Raw genomic sequence first — 21,542 nt, 5'->3', positions numbered from 1 at the left:
AAATGTAGTTGCAGATCAGTGAAGGAAGCACAAAGTGTAAAAGTAGCCCCAAGTGGACCCTAGAGCAAGAAAGCAAGCAGCAGCATCATACTCCCCCCAGCAAAGAACCTAGAACGCTGACAACTCACCCTAGCACCCCCTCGCCCCAAACTGAAGCCAATGAATGATCTCAAGATCCAGAGAGAAACAGTGGGAGAGTAACCATGACATCAGACAAAGGGAAAGATATTAGGAAGTGTGTGCATAACAATTTTAAATTTGTTGTTATTATTGAGACTTTTTGCCCTTGTAATAGAAAGAAAAAGAAAATAATGAAAAAATACATTTTCATATCTGGTTTAATAATAATTCTTTGTTGTAGTGTTAAGATTTCAATTACACTATGAACAGATTCTTGGCTTTAAATATAAGGTGCGTTTCATTTTGCTCTTAACAGGATTCGGAATGCAACAGTATAGTAATTAATACGGCAGATGAAAGCATACTGGTAGCGATTATCAGCAAATGGATCATGTTTTAATTAATAATATGCAAAGAAATGAAGAGATGATATGCTTCCATTACTGGAAAAGGGTAATAGATAGTTATTTCTATACCTTGCAGATTGTTTTAGCAGAGAAATTTACACTGCAATTTTGGTGATGAATCACACAGGAGATAGCTTATGTGAAAGTACAAAAGTGTAGAAACTGAAAATGTGGGTAACAAAAGTGAGGTGAAAGATGTTTTGAAAGGCCGAAAGTTAGCTGAAAAGTAAAACATCGAAAGAGAACAGATGCATAGAGTACACAAACTGTGGCTCTCTGAAGTGAGTTTTCTATGAAAAGTCATTTTACTCATTCTTAAATTACTGTATTTAATTTACATTCTCTAGGGCCAAATCTGCTTCCATATGGAAAGATTTAAAAAACCCACCCCAGTTTATATACAGTCATATACTTTATAACGGATAAATGTCTCGCATTACTGAAGATCCTTAATGCTTGCCAATACAAATACACTGTCTCACAACATGGTAACATCTAACAAAAAAATATCTAGGAGACACAACAGTGGGGAGAAACAAATTCCAAGTATTAATACTACTGAAAGAGTTAACAATATGGTTGTTTATCCTGAAGGCATCTTTCATACTCTTCCAGTTCAGACTGTTAGTGATGAAGAAAACTAATTTGGAACACCTGTCCTGGTTTCGGCTGGGACAGAGTTAACTTTCTTTGTAGTAGCTGGTACAGTGCTGGGTTTTGGATTTAGTGTGAGAATACTGTTGATAACACACTGATGTTTTAGTTGTTGCTAAGCAGCGCTTATCTTAAGCCAAGGACTTTTCAGTTTCCTATGCTCTGCCAGCAAGCAGGTGGGCAAGGAGCTGGGAGGGAGCAGAGCCGGGGCAGCTGACCTGAACTAGCCAAAGAGGTATTCCATACCATGGAACGTCATGCCCAGTATATAAACAGGGGGGAGCTGGCCGGGAGGCGCGGATCGCGGTTCGGGAACTAACTGAGCATCGGTCAGCGGGTGGTGAGCAATTGCATTGTGCATCACTGGTTTGTTTTTTTTTTTTCTCCCCCCCCCCTTCTTTTGTTGCATTCCTTTTCATTACTATTATTATTATATTTCATTATTACTATTGTTAGTATTATATTTTACTTTAGTTATTAAACTGTTCTTATCTCAACCCACGAGTTTTACTTTTTTTTCCTTTGCTTTCCTCCTCCTCACCCCACTGGGAGGGGGAGGGGGAAGCGGCTGCGTGGTGCTTAGTTGCTGACTGGGGTTAAACTATGATAGCCTTTTTGGCGCCCAACGTGGGGCTGTTAAAGGGTGAGCGAGTCCTGCTGATTACTCCTTGGCTCTCCAGTTGACGAATCAGCGTATGGATGGGAATCAGGGAGTCTCGGTTGGTGCGATATTGCCGCCGGTGGACCCTTGTGGTAGCAATTGGCACCTGTTGTTCTTCAACCCTCAGCAACCCCACAACCGAAGGGTCCTCAGACAGTCCGGGCAAGGTGGACAACTGTTCAATTCCCTCTGTCTCCAAGGCAGCTATACCAAAGGCCCACCGGTACCCTTTCGGGTCCTTGAAATACCCCCTCCTGAGATAATCTATGCCAAGAATGCATGGATCTGCCATGATTTCCTTCCATCATGCACCTCTTTACTGTGTATTTCAAAATTACCTTTTCAGAAGCCAAAAAACATTCTGCAGCTTCTCCCTTGTCCTCTTCCACTCTTCATCTATTTTAAGTATCCTAAGAAGAGAGCATTTCCATCCTATCCCTTAAGCAAGCATTTGGTATGCTACAGATAGCACCTGACATTCAAGTTCATTTTGCTGTGTTCTATATTCTCCTATTACGATCATCAGAGTAAAAAAAAAAAAAAAATAAATTGGAAACTACAGACTTCTACTGTTTGTAAAATACACTTGAAATACACACCACTATTTGTAGAACAGATGCATGCATCTGATACATCACACTGATACACAGTGCTTACCATTCCAAACCCCATAGTTTCCATAGGATCCCATGCTTTGGGATCCAAAATTTCCAAAACACCTAGTTCACTCACCATTACTATGAGTTGGTGTTTCGCAGGATAAAACTTCACCAAATTTATTCCTACGAATGAGCAACTTGTAACATGTGATTAATGACTTCGTATTTACTTTATGGGTTTATATTGTATTTATTTCAATGGAACAATTCATATGCAGACAAATGGCCCCTTTCTGCAGTTTTCTTGGATCTTGTCAAAGTACAAAGGATGAAAACTGGAGAACAGGAGAAAATTCAAGCTGAGGCACTTTTCTCTCAGCACTTAGAAAGATTTTCAACTCCACTTATCCAGAGTAGAGTCCGTACTTCAGCAGTTCTACAGAGAAGAGTACCACAGACACCCCTTTCATTCACCTGCTCCCTTCTTTCTCGTCATGCTCCAAGAACAACACTGTAACTGCTGCATGCCACCTGAATTACCAAGGGAGTTCAGGGTTTAGCTATTTTAAGAGCTTCCAGATTTAGGTAGCTTATTCTGCATCCAGATGATAAAAGCAGAGATGATCTACATTATTGGCTGGTGTAGTATAGAGAGGGAAGGAACAATGATTTGCTACAACACATTATGTTTCCAGGACCAAATGTCCACAGGATGTCTTTAGCGGCAATGAAATTCAGCCCTATTACCAGCCCTAGGTGAGTACACTGTATGTGTAGACAGGACTGCTGAAGGACCTTGTTAACAAATTGCAAGTGGTGCTTTCTTGATGGCTTCACAGTGCATGACTTCAGCCTTAGTTTCGCTGAGCTCACCCGTGGTGCGCTTGTGTGTGTACCACAAGGCTCCTAAGAACAGACACAAGGTAAATAAGCACCAAGAGTCCCACCAGAACACTGAATTGCTAGCAAGACACAACTTTACAGGTACATGGGCAGAATTTCTCAGCTGTTCTTGGTCTTGCAAGCTTTGTCAACTGATTTGCGTTTAATACATCACTTTCTCAAAGGCATAAGGTTTGTTTAACACTATCTGCCAGTTTATTAAACAAAATTACTAGAGACTTAAAAAGCCATTTGGTATGCATTTTGAAGTGAAGTTTCCTACTAGCAGATACTATACAAAGAAGATCATTAGATTTTTCTCTGCAAGTTTAGAACCAAAACATGGCAAATACTTTGTAACTTAAGAAAAATAATGAAATTCTAGATTCATTTATGAATAGTTAAATTCAAGCATGGTTTCAAAAAAAGGGGCGACACAGGCAGCCAGTTCTGTACTTAATTTCTATACTGTTCTGTATATGTAATTTTCAGCCATTTCACAATTATTGTTTCAAAGAAATGTAATCCTTTCTATCCAGTTTAACTTTGCTTTTGTACTCAATGAAGGCTACAGAGCTGCAAGATCTGTACTCAACTTCTCAATAACTATCCATCACTTATTAGAATCTCCAATAAGAGATATACAATTCAAGGACAGGGAGTACAACACAGAAGCAAAGAGAATGGGTTTCTGTATCTTTAAAAGGTACCGTGCATCTCTAAAACCTCTAACTACGGGAAGAAAAGGAAACTAATAAGCTGCATTGATTGTTGTTCTTTTGAGATGCCTATCTACTCACATAGAAGAGCCTGACTTTTTCTAGCTGTATCTTTGAATAAAACATATTACTTTATTATCCCCATTCCCAGAAGGGGGTAAAGAAGCCACTAGTAGCCATGAAACCCTTCAAGCTCTTTTGGAGCAACAACTGATGATGAATGTTCTGTACGGTATAGGTACTGTGGAGTGTATCAGCACAAAACACATTTCTCATAACCATTAACTGTTACAACAGTAAACACATGCTTTGTCTCCTCATTCAAGTGACTTGACATATTTTGCCCAATAGAGTCAACTCCTAGGCAGCTGCCTTCTAATCTGAGCACAGACTTTGCCTTCCCAGATTCCACAGGTATACAGGCAAATCTGAAATATACACATAAAATAAAACTGAAAATTACATGCAGAAAACCACAGTGGCAGCCTGGTAAAGAAAATGCTTTAAAAAGCCTCCAGTAGCCCACATTCTAGCCAACTGAACAGATAAACTCTCAGCACCAGTACTGTTGTCTAAAATATAGCAATTCCTTATCTAAAATGTTAGAAATTTGCCCAGTTTATACCATCTGACCTTTTACTCTCTCCACTTAAGAAATGAAGAGTCTTGACAAGAATCTGAATTGCTTCTTGTTATCAGTATAAAAGGACAGGACTCTGCAAATATCTAAGGACTGAAGTCCTTCCTCATCTTTGTGCTAGCATGACACAGGGAAAAATATCCATAGATGAACAGCAGGATCTGAATTAAAGTCTAAAATAATCTAGGGGATAAATTTTGGATGAGATCTCAGAAGACACCATTTGGGATATTATGTACTGTGACTCAGTCATCCTGGTTTGCCATTCTAAAAGTCTTCTGGGTAATGTTGCAAGTAAAAATGCCTAAGGCATACAAGATACTACCAGAATCTGCAGTGCTCCAATGAGGGGATGGAACTGCTGACAGCATTGCTGTTGCATAATCTAATGTTGAGGACAAAACCAATTTAACAGTCTTGTGTGAATTGGCATTGGAATCAATGTGTGACATGAAAGTTCTGGTCTTGCTTCTCAAAGTCTATCAAAATCATTAGATTGATCACTAAAAATTGCATTCCTAAATATTCTCCTAGAACAGTGCTGGAAATACTACCTATGAGACACAACTTTTTGGTATCAATGGAGACATCAAATAAAAATTCTGTCAACATTTCTGGGATCCTCTGTTCTGCTAGTAAAAACAGCAGAGGCGCTTTACACTGAGAATTTTTTTCTAATTTTTAGGAACAGATCATTCAATCAGGCAGAGAGGTACTGTCGATTTTTCATTTAAATAAAAAGTATCCAACATTTGAGAGCATAAAAGCTCTTCAAAACAAACTAAGAAACTCTGAAAAACAAGGAAAAGAAAACAAGAGACTTGTCTGTTTGCAATGATGCAGTTTTCAGTTACTGAATTCCAGGATATCCATGAAAGAGTTTCAGTTGAAATTAAAAATGTTATTTTCCATATGGTTAATGAATGCTGGCTCTAGCAGTACAACACCTCCCCAAAAACAATCAAAACCCAAAACTATAGCTTTTAGAAAAAAGCTCCTGTGCTTTCTCAGTTCTGCAACATCCGTAAAAAGAACTGCTAATAAGGAACAAAATAATTGCCAATACTCCTGTCAAAAACATGGGCTTCCTGTAGTTTTTATGCATCTTGCAAGGCTTTCCCTGTTTAATTTGGTTTCTGAAGTTCAAAAAGGAGAAAATATTCATGAAGAACATAATTTTTTAAAATTAAGTATTTATTAGTGCTGTGGTTTAACCCCAGTCAGCAGCTAAGCACCATGCAGCTGCTCCCTCACTCCCCACCCCGGCTCCCAGTGCGATGGGGAGGAGAATCGTGAAAGAAGGTAAAACTCATTGGTTGAGATAAGAACGGTTTAATAACTAAAATAAAATATTAACAATAATAATAATGAAAAGGAATATAACAAAACAAAGAAGAGGGGAAAAAAAGAAAAAAAACCAGCGATGCACGATGCAATTGCTCACCACCCACTGACCGATGCCAGAGCCACGATCTGCACCTCCTGGCCAACTCCCCCCTGTTTATATACTGGGCATGACATTCCATGGTATGGAATACCCCTTGGCTAGTTCAGGTCAGCTGTCCCGGCTCTGCTCCCTCCCAGCTTCTTGCACACCTGCTTGCTGGCAGAGCATGGGAAACTGAAAAGTCCTTGGCTTAAGATAAGCGCTGCTTAGCAACAACTAAAACATCAGTGTGTTATCAACAGTATTCTCACACTAAATCCAAAACCCAGCACTGTACCAGCTACTAAGAAGAGAGTTAACTCTGTCCCAGCCGAAACCAGGACAACCCTTCATAAAAGCATTTTATTAGGCATGACTCGCTCCCCTTAACTAGACGCCATCTTCTCCATTTCTCCTTTTAATGAGCTTTTATGAAAAAAGAAGCTCCAAGTTTTACTGGTAGAAAAAAGCACCATGTAGGAGAATCATAACTACACAACACCTTAGAATGGATATATTAATGACTGTCCATTTTCTTCTATGGATCTTGACATATTCTAGTCATTTTACAGAACTGAGGTAATCTGTGCAAAAGCCTGCAATCTGGAGTCCCTGCTGATTCCACCAAAACGAACTTATAACATTAACTTGTATGTCTGTGTAGATCTGAATAAAACCAAAAAGACTTCTGGTAACTGCATGATCTTTGCTAAAGCATCATTTTGCAGTATGGGGCTTTGACAACATTGTGAAGGCAAAAGAACAGCAAAGATTAAAAAAGGGAAGCATCGGCTCAACGCCATGATTAATTGCTATATACTTTCAGATATAAGACCTTTTTCTAAAACATCCTCTAAGTGCTATTCATTTTTAAAGTAAACAGAATTTTACAGGAAATAGCATTAGCAACAACAATAAATGGCATTAATGCCATTTTAATTCCTTTTAACTCTATTATTGCTTGGCAATACAATCAGCAGGATGATAATTACTGAATGGCATTAATACAATTTCTTTAAATGTTTGATCACATTTGGACATTGACCCTGTCCACAGGAGTTCAGCTGAATGTGATTAGAAGTTTTCTACATTGCAATTTACAGTTACATTCAGATGTAAAATGTCCAGCTGCTGCTAAGGAGAACAGCAAATATTTTAAGAAAGAATTGATGTGTTAATTTTCTTAATTTAATTAGGAAGTTAATTATGTCTTCAACTATTTATTGAATGGAGACTGTAATAGAATGATTCTTGATTTGAAGAACTGATTTTTAACCTCTGCAAGACAAAAAACACAATTCCCCAAAACATTCAAACATTAAACTTCTGATCTGAAACCCTGAGGTATGAAATTGGAATAAAATTGCTGTCTCCAGAGATACAGTGCATGGTTAAGCAAAGGAAATACCACTGATTACACATCTTTATTTGATTTTGGACACAAACATCTATCTTGGTGTGCTAATTATTGTTTTACTCAGGTGATCCCTAAAGATTAGGAATCCAAAAAAAAGTTAGACTGATACATATCAAATTTGAGCTTTCTGGTGGTAGTGTATCTTTAAAAAGTATCATCATTGAAAAATACTGGTAATCTAGAAAAATATATGGAACTAAGTATGACAGACTTACTTTGGAAGAGAACTATCAAAACTCTGCTAGAGCTCAGAATACTCCAAATGACATCCTGGAACAAAGAAGACATTCTGCCCCTGGCTCTCTAGATCAAAAGGAAACATCATTCTACTTGAAATCTAGTCCTGTAGGTGGTTTATTTGAAATCTTGTTCTTTATTCCTTCCTCAATGTACGGGGTAGATTAACAAACTGTTTAAACAAAGAATGTATGCCATGTATACTAGTAGGAAATGCTATGATAGCACATGAGAGAAAACAGCATTATCAGTAGCCATTATTCAAGAGTAACGCCAAATATTAAGGAACTCTGAACAAAAAGCTTGCTTTAAAATCTCGTTAATTATTTAGATATAAAAATGAATTAGAGCCCAACAGGTACTAGGTAACTTCATCTTTGAACTGATGTAATAAAGGCTGCCAACGGGCCCATCAGCTGAAAGTGTCACAAAAGAAGGTATCTTCTCATATTGTTGAATCAGAGCAGAACAGCAAACCATCAATATGACATGGCTTTGAAAAGGCAAAAACAATTATAGGATATATCAGTAACCTACTTCTAGCAGAGCTAAAATACACAGAATCATAGAATAGCCCAAGTTGGAAGGGACCTCAAAAGACCATCTGGTCCAAGCTTTTGTGGGAAAGGGAGCCTAGATGTGAAATAAAATATGAATGCTGTTGCACAAGTAGACTCATACTCATACATCTACAAGCCTAGCCATGTGCTTTCAAGAAAGGTTACTTCATATTGACGCAAGTTGAGAAAAAGTCTTTAAAATGATGAAGTGAATAAATAACCATTTGCATGGAAAAAGAAGAAAAGCTTGGTTTATGTTGTAGAAAATACATGGATAAATTTTTAAAAAGTACTGTTCTCAATTAATATATTGCTAATACAGAAGGAAGGAGCTTTATTAAGCTGTAAAATGTTAATTGGACTTGATAACCCTAGACACTATTCTAGTGTTGATAGCCATGCTCCTGACTCTGTGTCCCTGAAAATTAAGCCTTAGATGCTGCTCTTCAGATTTTTCCTCTTCTGTCAGTCACAATGATGGCAGAGTAATGAGTACTTATTGATACACCTTAACCATCATCTACCATCTTTGCATGCTATTTCCTATCTAAAACTGAGACAGCTGACTATGCTGCACAGTCCACATTTTTCATCAGTCTACTCAGTTATTTGAAAACTATGATAGAAATAAACACACTGTAATACACTATTAAGCACGTTAAACCTTAATTCATTATTTATAGCCTTGAGGGTTTAGTTGACTAATAGGTCAAACAGACTATTGGCTAGTTTTAGAATTTCCTCAGAGTTAACCCTATAAGATCATCTAATTCTCATTTAGGTTAACAGTGGAATGTTAAGGTCAGTACTACTGAAACCAGTTTTGGAAAGAATTCCACTTTTTTCTTTCTTTCTTAGTTCTTCTATCATTTTCTTACAAACACATAAAAGCCTTTGTTACTTTTCTTAACCTTCCATTACTCTAAAGCAATACAGTCCGACATTAATAGCCACACTAAACCAATCATAACATTACTGCTTTTACAAAAAAGAGCAAGTTGAGCTATAGCAGCGAACATTAGTAACACTTTTTATTAGAAATATTTTCTTGTTAAAGTTCAAACAAAGATCTGCAGCTAACTATGAGAGAATTTGCTAATTTTCAGTGAATCACTCATAGTAACTGATACTCACTGCTTATGAGAATCAGCCCCAAAATCTAGATTACGAATCTTTGTCTGATAGTACCATTTTGAACAATGTATTAATGCAATGGTTTTTAATTTACTGTGCAAGTAATGAAGACACATATACTAAGATAAGAAACTAATAAAAAGCATATTAGTAAGGAAAATCTGCATACCAGAGCTGCCATCGCCCAGCCAGTTTTGTTGTAGATGAACTCCAAGTTATTTCTTCGCAGATATAACAAGCCACCGACAAGAGATACCAGAAGAGCCAGTGCAATTGTACCAGAATAGTTAGGAGGCCTGAACACTCTAATCTGGAAAAGACAAATGCAAATACAGATTGCAAATAAATGCATACATACAGATCATCTTCCATATAAACAAACAGGGAACGTCTAAAATCTGGTTTCAGACTCAGAAAGACTAATCCCTAAAGGTATACTTAAATAAGAAAAAACAGTACCTCCTTTAATAAGCAGACAATATGAGAAAAGTTTTAAGCATGACTTTGAACTGTTCAACTCCAAAACATCATTTCTTCACAGATTTGCAGATTGTGTCTGAATTAGGAGCAGCTACCTTTGGATGTATCTGTTTTGCATATAGTTTTGCAAAGCACATTTTACTTATTAACAACTAATTATCACAATATCACTGCTTGTTTTCATTCAGAATAAGACTACCTAAAATTTAACAAAGCAAAAATAGAATATAATCTGCAAACTGCAGAAGCTACCACAAGTACCATGACTATATTTCTTTTTTTTTTTTATGTGTTCTAGAACCTACACTTAAGGGAAAAAAGGTATTAAGGAAAGACAGAATTTGTCATCAGCCTGTCTCAGACTACAAGGATACACTCGGCTTCAACTTTTAAAATTGTCGAAAGACTTACATGAACATCTGTTCTGTCAGCTATCCATTTAGCTAGCTGCTCAGCTGCAAATCCGATTCTCTGCAGGTCAAATGTGTCAGCTCTCTTGGGTTTACCTTTTGGAGGAAAATGCATGAAAGTCGGAGCAGAGTTCATATTCAGCTATAAAACCAGGAAAAACAGCAGAAAAAAAATTAGCAACTCTATCCTCAAGAATGTTTACCTTTTATGTATAAGACAACACAAGTCTAATTAGCATGAAAAATATAATTTGCCTCCAATACATTACTCTTTTTTATACATCTTCATGTATAGTCCTGCAAAAAGAGTGCTCAGAATATTCCTTCCAGTAGATTCTTTGGGATGCTTAATTATTCAGAGTATTTCACCTACAAGCTTTTCTGAGTAAGAGTATCTTATGCTTTAAAGTTCTCACATACTGTAAGAACTTTCCTGTAATTAGTAAAACAGAGACATCACACCCATCCAATCTATTAAAGTATATTAGGTTATAATGCTAGGGGAGGAAAAAAGTGTTCAAATAGCTTGACATTGTTTCTCTTGCCTAGCTCTCACCAATCCAAAGTTAACTAGACTAAACTATTCATCTAGCCTTCCACTGGCTTCAAGACAGACTACCCACTAGTGACTAGTCTTTTTTGAATCCAGAAAAGCCTAGATAACTAGCTTAGACTACATAACTTGCCCTAGAAATTACAACTGTTAATCCACGTGTTGATGTCACTGGAACTATTCACAGTATATCAAAAAACTCAAAGGTGATAACCAAATAGGTTTACGTTTACTTTCACCACTTTAAATTTTGATTTCAACTTTGCAAGGTGGTATAGAAGAATATAATTTTACTATATAAAATTCCTCCATATTCAGTCCATCTCAGAAATAGTGCAATAAAACACTTGAAAAAAATGAAAATTAACATAAACAATATCAGAGGAAATACTTAAAGACAATGCAGTATGGACGTCTTTAAACTACAAAGGCAGAGTAAACTTGTTTGTTTCATTCCTGCAAAATGAGTTTTAACACATTACCAAAACATAATATGTAATCAAGTACAGAACTGGATTTATCAACAGAAATTACCAGCTATTAAAATATTTTCCATCTAAGCAAAAAATAGCCCTCCTCTTTAGTGAACTGATTTGGAAATAAAAAAATATTTTGAAAAAGGCTAAGACAAATGTTGTGAAATAGTTTAATAAAATATTTTATAAGATACAGAAACATTCTGAGATACAGAAACTTTCTGACATTGCATAGATTTTGGGGGCAGTTGGTCTGCAACTGCTTTTTCATTTCTCTATGAACAGAGTAAAAGCTGAAAAATCGAAGTCACATTACTTTTTTGGTTTTTTTTGCTATGGCATCAGTATTACATGACTTGTTTACACACATAAACATAAGGTCAGAACTACATTTCCCCCAAATCCACCTTAAAACAGTCATTAGTATCACTTATTCTTAACACTGTATTTCTCAGTCAAAAACTTACATATTTTATCTAATTTGGTCTAACTTTTACATGACTTTAAATGCATACCACCTGAAATAAACTGAATCTGTGCCCTTTTACACAAGGAACAAATTGGACTGGACTATTCTAATATGTATTGATTGGCTTAAGACAAGATCAAACAACTTATTTTGTATTATTGTAACCATATAGGATAATGTGATTTTAAAGCTTATTTGAACTAAAATTTTTAAAGCAAAATCTTAAGCCATTAATAACCATTCTTTACACAATACATTCTAAGACGTCAATTGGAAGCAAAAATATTTACTAAACACAGTAATTAAACTTTTTAAATTAAGTATTTTAAAACTAAATATTAAACTTTTCCCCTAAAAATTTTAAATCACACACTTCACCAAAAGGTGGTTAAAAATATAGAGAACTTCAAAACTTGTCACTCCTCTTAATCTGCATTTTTAGCTTCAATCAACGGGTAAATATCAGAGAAAAGCATGTCTGTACTTAGTATTAATTTTCAAGGGGTGCATTTTGCCTTGACTACTCAATTTAAAAGGGGGCCTTAGACTGTTCTCCAACAATTGATTTTTCACTCTTCATAGCCAATATATAAAATCTAAACTAGTCTCTTCTCTTTTCCCTGAAGAACTTCCAGACTAATAAAATATTACTGGAGTTGAAGAATATTGTATTACATAAAAGCAATTAAAAGGCTCTTTTAGTTAAGAGCTTTTTTCCCCTAAAGATAAAATAAAGGAAATCTTTAAATGGTAGTTGCATTGCACTTAATTCTAAAAAATGACATTAACAATGGATTGAAAAAAAATTTGCATACATATAATGTAATCTATAAACAAACATTATAAACTACACTTGGAAAATACTAGAAGTGGCTACTGGTATAATCCGTCTTCGCTAACGTCACAGAAACTGCAGTGTCTGGTATTTTTAACCAGGAAGAATTTGTATACAAAACACAGAGGTACACACCTACACACAGAAAATAATTTGTCTTATATAATTTGGCAAATCACCATGTAGTTCTAAAAATTAAGAATGTTTTACAGTATCCAACATTTACCTGTTGAAAAACATCTGCCCCTTCATCATAATCCACTATTGTGAAAAACAGTTTGTTTGAAAAAGCGGATGAATAGCGCCATGAATTAGCCAGCACTTGATATTCTTCATTAGCTTGCCTGTTAAGGAAAAGAAACAAACGTACATCCATGTGGCATTCGCTGGCAAAAAAGATTCTATAACCAGCTGCAGCAGTTAGATGGCTTACACTTGCAGTATCATTCTCAACACCCATACTATCAATTAAAAAAAGTTTCAGCTAGTTATGCAACTCTGCTTCAAACTTGCCTTCTCCAAAATTAGAAATGTGTTATGTCAAACTATACCAGAGACATCCCAAGACGATGTTAACAAAAAGTAATGTTTTCCATATTTAAAAGTCTCAGAAAACAGGAGTGGTCTGAGTGGCAAGCGTCACGCAAATCTGCTAACAGATCCATGCAAGGAGATGCTTACGTGGCCCTTGAGTACGGTATCAGGATTTACTTGCTGGAGACAGCTGCACATAAGGAATTCTGAAACTAATGGAAAAATAACACAGAAATGTGACAGTAGTAATCTTCCTAAACCAGCAGAGCCATAGAAAGAGCCATAGAAACTGCTAAGCACTGGGGAAATGACACTAACTAAATGAACAGTAGGCTTGTAAGTGGCATAATACACTCAAGATTATTTCTATAAAACTTATTTTAAAAGTGATAAAGGATAATTTTGCACAACGCATAGGGTTAAATAATCTTTTCTACCATCACTAGAAAGTCATATTGCTACCACTCAAATTTGTCAGAAAGCCTCCTCTTGGCTTTACTCATGGCTCTATATTAAGGTGAGGGTTTTTTGGTTGGTTGGGCTTTGTTTGTTCACTCATTCATTTTAAAAGAAAAGAAAACAAAACAAACAACTTTGCCCTGTCCACACTGAGAGGAAAGGAAAAAAGTAATTCCAGGAGAAGAATTCTGGGATCCTTACCAGCAGAGACGTTCTCTAAACACACAATCACAGAACCATAAAACCACAGGTTCTTCCACAGGACAAATCCATACCAATGAATAATTCAGAAAAAAAAAGAAAAAAAAAAAACCTGAAAGGATCCTTGCAGTACTTTTCGCTTTACATAGGCTCCTTTGCTAATTATTTCCATATTACTAATTAATCGTATCTGCTGTAGAGTCCAAACCAAGGCTCTACCACTTGGCAACTTATCTTTGCATGTGGTAAGATGCAGAAGTAGTATAAATAAATGTATTTTGCAGCTTTTCTCAAAACAGTGTTTCTATAAAACCAGTTCCATGTGTTTGATGGTGCAGAATGCTCTTTATTTAAAATCTGTAGATGCAAAAATCTGTTTGTTGCAAGAGAAACTCTGCGCTAAGCACACATAATACATACTGTATTCTGAGAAAGCAAGGAGGGGGAAGAGGATGACAGGACCACAGATGTCATAAGACCCTCCCCATTTCCTCATAACTGAGATCAGCCTTAGGCATGCAATATATTACATACAACTCCAGCAGAGTTGTGTTGTATCAAGGAATATATTGTACACGAAAAAAATCTATCATAAAAAAAAGAAGTTAAAATGAAATTTTATCATCTCTTACCCCCCCCCAGAATAAGTCTTATGAAGCACAACAAAACTCAGCTTTCACCCTTATTACCTGATTGAGTAAAATTTGCTACTTAACACACTTACTCAATGGGAAAAGTTTGCAATTATTAAAAAAATGTCATTTAGGCATTAGGTTGGTTATTTCTAGAAACAGATACTAACATTAAGCAGACTAACATATTCACTGTCATCCTGAAGAGGGCAGTCAGACAACATCACAGGAATGCTGTAAAGTCTTAACTAATATCTGTAGGGCACTGTTCTGTTAAACATGCTATATTAAAGCTGAACCATTTTTATTATAAGAACACGATAAAAATCACTTCATCTTGATGTCATCACTCTTCTTAGTCTACCTTTCACTTGTGATGAAACAGTATTTCTGGGAAATTCAGATATTCCAGTTATGCCCCCACTATTTAAGAGAAGACTCTTGTTCCTGTTGATCTCTATGTATTTTGCATCTTTGAACTATTTTGAATGAATATAATAGGTAGAAAGTATACTTCAGAAAGTATCATTTTGCAAAAGGTTGTCTTAAATTTTCTATAACAGATTCTACAACCTAGAAAATTTATCATACTGAAAAGTAAGCTGCCAAGCAAACGCGCTACAAAAATTTCTTCTATTACGCAAGAGGTGCTCATGAAATACTAAGTTTTATTTAAAAAGATTAATTATGTGGGTGTCTACGGCAGATAATCAGATTTGTATAGCTTGAGCTATATTAAATTAGATTAATTTTATTCTATTAGTCCAACATTATAGTAAGGAAAACACATATGGAATATTAGGAAAAGAATAAAAGAGATTGTGGAATTATTTGCCAAAGAAAGCCGTAAAGCATTATTTTTTGGCACATTATGGATTGTACAAATGTACAATTGGCAAAGAATGCACTACCAGGTCACCTACCCATTCGTATCCATCTGTTTAAAGTAAACTGTGATCAATGCTGCAATTTACCTCCAAAACAGCTTTTGTTTTTTATTTGGAATGGTTTTCCCAAAATGAAGAGAAGGGGCTAAGTGCATATTTTCATGACTTCTCAGTATCAAGAAGATAATAAATTCAGAATGCTTATTTGCTTTTATTTTTGTTTAGGGTGACTCATAATGTCATGATGAAAAGCACTGAAGGATCTACAAATGTGTCCAGAAAATTCACCACACATGATAAAATGAAGAGAGTATGGACACTAGTTGAAAACTACACTGTTTATGCAATCTAGATATCTATAATAGGAGAAAGCAAGCTAAAATCCATGCTAGCCTATTTACAGCATCCCACGAAATTTCCAATATTCTGCAGATGAAAAGAAGCTACGAGATCTTATTTTGTAGAAGTTGCAAAGTAAAAACAAACAAAAAAAAAAAAATTGTGACCACAGGAAGAACAAGGAGTCTCTTATGATCCAAGTATAAAATTACTGCCTTCTTAAGCAGGACTCATCAATAGTTCTATCAAGATCCTGAAGTGCACTGGAAAAGCAATTGCAACACTTTCAACAGCTCCTTCCACATTTCCTGTTCCTTCTTTGAACAAAAGTTCGAAAGATAATTCCCTCTCAGTACAGTTAAGAGACCTGCCGATGATTGTCTTACTACCTGCTCTTGATCAACCAGCAAAAAAACGAAAGGCAGAGGATCCTCTTTCTTGTTTCTGATGACACCTCCTTGACTGTCAGAATTCTTTTTGCTGTTGACCTACTCTTTGATCCGCTACTTGAACAGTTTTCTGAGATATCTTCTTGAACTGGGAAACCAACAGAATTCCTCTCTTTTCTAGATTAAAAACCTCCTCTTAGAGGCCTCATTGATAGGGTAGATGTTAATAAAATTATGTGGAATCTCTTCTCTCATATATTTTGTCATTTCCTTCCGCACATTGTGAGTCAACAGCAGAAGGCGGCTACATTCAGAGCCCTTTGTGAAACACATACTACATTAAGCTCAAAACTTAAAAATACACAAACTATATGCTGAATTATAACTTACCTATTATATATCCCTGTAAGAAATACAGAAGGAATAGCTTAAGCAGTTGACTTCGAGCTCATTCTGCAGCAGGCTTTCTGCAGTAACTACAAGCTTGTTCCAATAGATGCCATTAATAATTTCTGACAGAATTCAGCCTTGTCACTCAAACGAAACAAAAGAAGTCTTTAGAAAACATCTCCCTCGTGTCCTACATATATATTTTATGTATATACTTTATATGTATATTACACACACATAAGTATTTATAGACACACAACTTTAGCTAATGGGAGTAATCAGTGCTCCTTTCAATATAATGAAACTTCTGATGCTTTTAAAAATGCAATAGTCTGGTCAACATATGGGTAAAGAAAATTACTAGCTACATAAACTTTTCTGCATTACCTGCTATTTCTAGCTTCTTCTTCATAAATACTGTCTTTGCAAAACTGTGTTTTCCAAGAATTTGGAAGCAGGTTTGTTACTTCCACAGTAAAATACTATCAAACATCATCCAGGACTGAAACACCACAATTTTCAGTTTGTGCAGTTTACAAGTCTGTCTCCACAAGTGGTCACTTGCCATTACTATAGTCTTCCTCTGTTGCATTTCCCCATTTTTCTCCTGATCATTTATGGTGCTAATTCTAGGCTTTAATCTTGATTTGCAATGATTCAAACAGGCTCAGTTACATCTTTAAAAGAAACATTTGGGAATTCACAGGCATGAACAAGCGTAGTAGAAAGTATACAAAACAAAATCCATTTGTTTCAGGTAGCTTGAAATTCAGAGAGATGTACATGTCTAATTTACATGTTTTAACCATTATCTCGTAACAAACTAGTGGCGCAGGTCAAGGTATAGACCCTATCCACTGAAACTCAGCATCTTTGGCCTCTGACACTGCTCTGATCTTTTCAAGGAACACGACTCTAAGGAAAAAAAACAACAAAACAACATATGCATCTTTTTGTTGATGGGCTTCAGCTGTTGGGGAAAAAAACCTCAAGTGACCAGTTTCATTTCTCTGACCCAGATATCCCTTTCTAAATGAAAATACCCCAGCAATGAATTTGAAAAATGAACCAGACAAAAATGTGAACTGTTTAGCAACAAACAAGACATCTCTGATATGCACCTGTACGCAAAGCGGAGATGGTTGCTTCTGACAGTGAGATGAGAGAAGCAGAGCTTAGAAAGTAAAATAAAAGACCTCATACAATTTGCTTATGGAGTGATTAGATGGTACAGCAACAAACAAAAAAGAACAAGTTAATGATAACAATGAAAGATGCAGAGGAACAGTCAGCACAGTGATGGTTTCAGCAGGCTAGAGCCAAAGCCCATGTGCAGCTGAAAATCAAAGCACTAATAATCAAGTAGAGCGGGGCAGTCGTTGAAGTCTGGTTGGTAAAATGGCGCTGATCCCTTTGGGGAAATGTAGTGATAATAAAGTGGGGGAACAGATTGCAAGAGGCAAGAAGATGAAGAGCAGAGAATCTGGAAGAGAATTTTCACCCAAAAATGCATTCAAGTCAGGCTAGTAGTTACCGTTTGCCTGGATGCAATACAAAGTATAGACTGAGAAACAGTCTCTTCATCTCTGTGAAGATGCTGTTGTCAGAGTGACCATTCTTTTGTTCTCCTTCTTACATACATAAATATTTTTTTTCAGTAGTGTGACTGATGTGGGTAACAGAGAGAAACTATATAGTTGAGTGAATACCTAAGCACAAAGGAAAAAGGGAAGCTGGTCTTCTATCCTGAGGATACACTGTTTAGATTATTTCTGACTGTTTATCAAAACTAAAAAAATCCAAACTGATTCATCATCACGGTGCATCAAAGGGCTCTTTAGTATCTGCTTCCAATGTGCTGTTGCACAGTATATACACCAAGAATAGTAATAACTTGTAAAGTCAATTAAGACTAACCAAGTTTAATTTCCTGGGACCAAAACTGTTTAATCAAACATTTCCAAATGTGCACGGAAAAAACTCCACATCTTCAACTGCTAGAAACACGTCCCACCCCCACCAATGACTTCACATTCGAGAGCACATAGAATATCTAATCTGTTATGATTAATTCATCTCTCAATACCAGCTGTGTCATATTGAACCTAAACAATTGTGTCAACAGGAAAACTGACATTTATGTTACCACTTACACAGCTGTGAAGGTATCAGATGGCTTTCAATAGTTTTTTGGACCAGAAAGTTGAACCTTGCTTGTCCACAAAGCTAGATGGAAATGCACTCCACATTCTGCTTTAGGATAAACACAAAATTTCCTTGAAAAACACTCTAGAGGCATGACTAGAGGCAATACCAACATGTATACAGAGCTGCTGGTTTACAGAAGCCTTCATGTGTTAGGACTGGATTGATTCAGATAGCCTACGGATATGTTTTCCAGTCCACAGTTTGTGAAAATATTTCATTAAGATGAATACAGAACCAATCTCTGTCTCAAAGATGACAAACTGGTAGTTGTCTTTTAGAAACACCTATAAATCAACCTGATTTGTTTTGGGCATAGAATAAATTCCAATCAGTAATGCAGACATATGATTTCTAACTTTTAAAAGTATATATTGAAAAGGGATAATGTCAAAAATTAGAAGCAAATCAAGCAAAATTCAGTAAAGAGAAAGCATTAAATACAACTATATGATGTATATCAGGAATAAACAAGCCTAGCGTTGGATGAACAGGTAAGTTTCAAAAAATTGGCAAACAAAGCATTCAAAAAATTTGTCTAATTGATCTTTCTCAAGATGATACATAAGACTATGTATTTACCTCCTGCAATGATAAAGAAACCCTTCTCACTCCATTGGAAAAAAAAGATCTTATGTTAAGTAACTTTTGCTAGAGAATACCTACAAAACACACAATAAGCTTTGGTTTTACTGAAAAAAAGATCAGCTCCTTTGACTGAAAGGATATTTTTTACATACAAAAGTTTCATTCAAATATCTGGAGTCCCAGGGACTTCTTTGTATGTGGCATTTAAAGAGTAAGTTGGTATTATTTCCATATACTTTCACAAATCATAACTGTTAAGTGATTTATGTGATTGATGTTACAATGTCCTCCTTGCTGTGCACAGAAAAGCCTTGGATCCTCTGAGACAAATTTGGTCAGCTTTCCACATGTAGGTCCTTGCTATATGGATAGGTAAGACTTTTTTAAAATGTTTAAATATCATGCCTCCAAGCATTTTAAGACTTGGCTAAGATGACCTCAACCAAGTTTCATCCAAAATTTGGAACTTCTCCGACATTAAAAAGGATGGGGGGGTGGGAATCCTTCCTTCATACCTTCTAGACAATGTCCAAACTACAGCACTTTTCAGCAATGGACAGGCACAATAGTTCCTAGTCTGGTAGAGAACTTGGATCACCAAACTGACTTTGCATTCACTTTGAAGAGTGCCAAAAGTGATACTAACTTCTGAATGCAAGAAGCTACCCCTCCATCTTTGGTGGCACAATCATTCAAAACACCTGCCAGAAAAGTCACACTGATTTTATTGTAAGCAGGGGCTCATTTTAACAACATTCTAAATCCAACCAAATGCCAAATCAGACACACAAAGAATATAGTTTATTTTAACAATATAGGACACACATGATCTCTTCTGGCCTCAAATGTGCAAATCTGCAATGGCCTGCTCTAATGATGACCAGTTTTCACTGCTGTTCTCCAGAAGAGGACCACATTTCCTAGCATTGCTCTCCATCCTGTTATTTATCCTTTTTTGTATAATGCTGTGTTTTTCATGCTTAGCATTTGACGTAGCTCTATGCAACAGCAGCACACAAACATCTTTTTTTCCCTTTTGAAAATACTGCACCCCTGTTCTTTATAAACTGGACATTTAGAAGAGAGAAAACACTGAAATGTCCAATCTAGTCATCAAAGAAAAAGACAAATTTTTTTTTTTTTTTAGATGATCCTGTGGTGCACAAACTAACCAGGCTCAATTTTTAGGGGAAAAAAAAAAGTACTAATTCTTGTGACAAAGTTATTCAAAGTCAAAGATTTCAGTCTAGGTGCTTTTTTGTATTTAAATATGACATTGATTTTTTTGTATGCAATTGTTCTGAAAATATTTTGATGAGTAACAGTTAACTTAAATCTTGCACAAAAGCATCCTCACAGAACATTACAGATTAAGTTAAAAATCTATTTTCCTTTCGGCAAAGTGGCTAGTGAATAGCTAACAATAAACTAATGCATGCATTTCAGTTCTGTATATCCTTTCAGTGTGCCTGTCCATTAATTAGCCATTGATTTGAAAACGTCAATTTTCCTGATAATGGTTTTATATGCAGTACGATCAACCTCATTACATTCCTTTTATTTCACATGAAAAAGTGGATCGCAACTTCACATTTATTTTAAACAAACCCAATTGAAAGCAGTATGTTGATTTTTTCCTTCATTTTATGCTTAAAGATTTTCAGTTGCTTCTGTACATAAATGGCTAGCCTGGCATATTACAGGATGAAGCTTATAAGCTCTTTTTCAGTACAGTAAACAATATACAGTTGTAAGCAAAATTAACTTCCTTAAACAATATACAGTTGTAAGCAAAATTAGCTTCCTTAGTGACGGCAATATTTATGTTGTTTTCACATGCCCTACAAAAAAGCCGTACATAACACAAGGAAAGAATTTGCTGTGGCCATTATAATGACAAATACACTGACCCTTATAAAGCTGAACTTAGTGCATCTCCTGTAGCTTTATCTACTGGGTAGGAAAATAAGGAACGATTTAAAACAATATTGTAAACTTTGAACTCCTATTTCATCTCCTAAAGTTGAACTCTGGCAACACAAAGAAGAAATAACAGCAACCAAGTGCTGGAAGTTTTAAAGAAAAAATTCCTTTGACTTAAGAACGTTGGAAAGCTTCTGTACCTACTCCTTCACAGTTCAGATTTGGAGGGTGAACTCATGCGAATGCAATTTATACACTCCCTCAAAATTGACCAACTGACTTCAATGACAAAAAATTAATCTATTAAAAAAAAAAA

The 21,542-nt window shown here is 35.9% G+C and overlaps 1 protein-coding gene across 1 annotated transcript in view; it reads right to left on the bottom strand.

Annotated features, from left to right (window-relative positions):
• TUSC3 (tumor suppressor candidate 3) overlaps positions 1 to 21,542 on the bottom strand; it is a 148,285-nt gene that overhangs the window by 66,921 nt on the left and 59,822 nt on the right. The window contains exons 3-5 of the mRNA XM_050895753.1: positions 12,906 to 13,023; positions 10,348 to 10,488; positions 9,626 to 9,766 (exon numbers count right to left, since the gene is read on the bottom strand). Of these exons, the coding sequence (XP_050751710.1) occupies positions 9,626 to 9,766; positions 10,348 to 10,488; positions 12,906 to 13,023 (400 nt within the window). The remainder of the gene's footprint in view (positions 1 to 9,625; positions 9,767 to 10,347; positions 10,489 to 12,905; positions 13,024 to 21,542) is intronic.

The sequence above is a fragment of the Gymnogyps californianus genome, chromosome 4 (genome assembly GCF_018139145.2).
Source record: "Gymnogyps californianus isolate 813 chromosome 4, ASM1813914v2, whole genome shotgun sequence".
NCBI lineage: Eukaryota > Metazoa > Chordata > Aves > Accipitriformes > Cathartidae > Gymnogyps > Gymnogyps californianus.
Note: the sequence above shows the minus strand (reverse complement) of the source record. Positions and strands in the feature narration are given on the sequence as shown.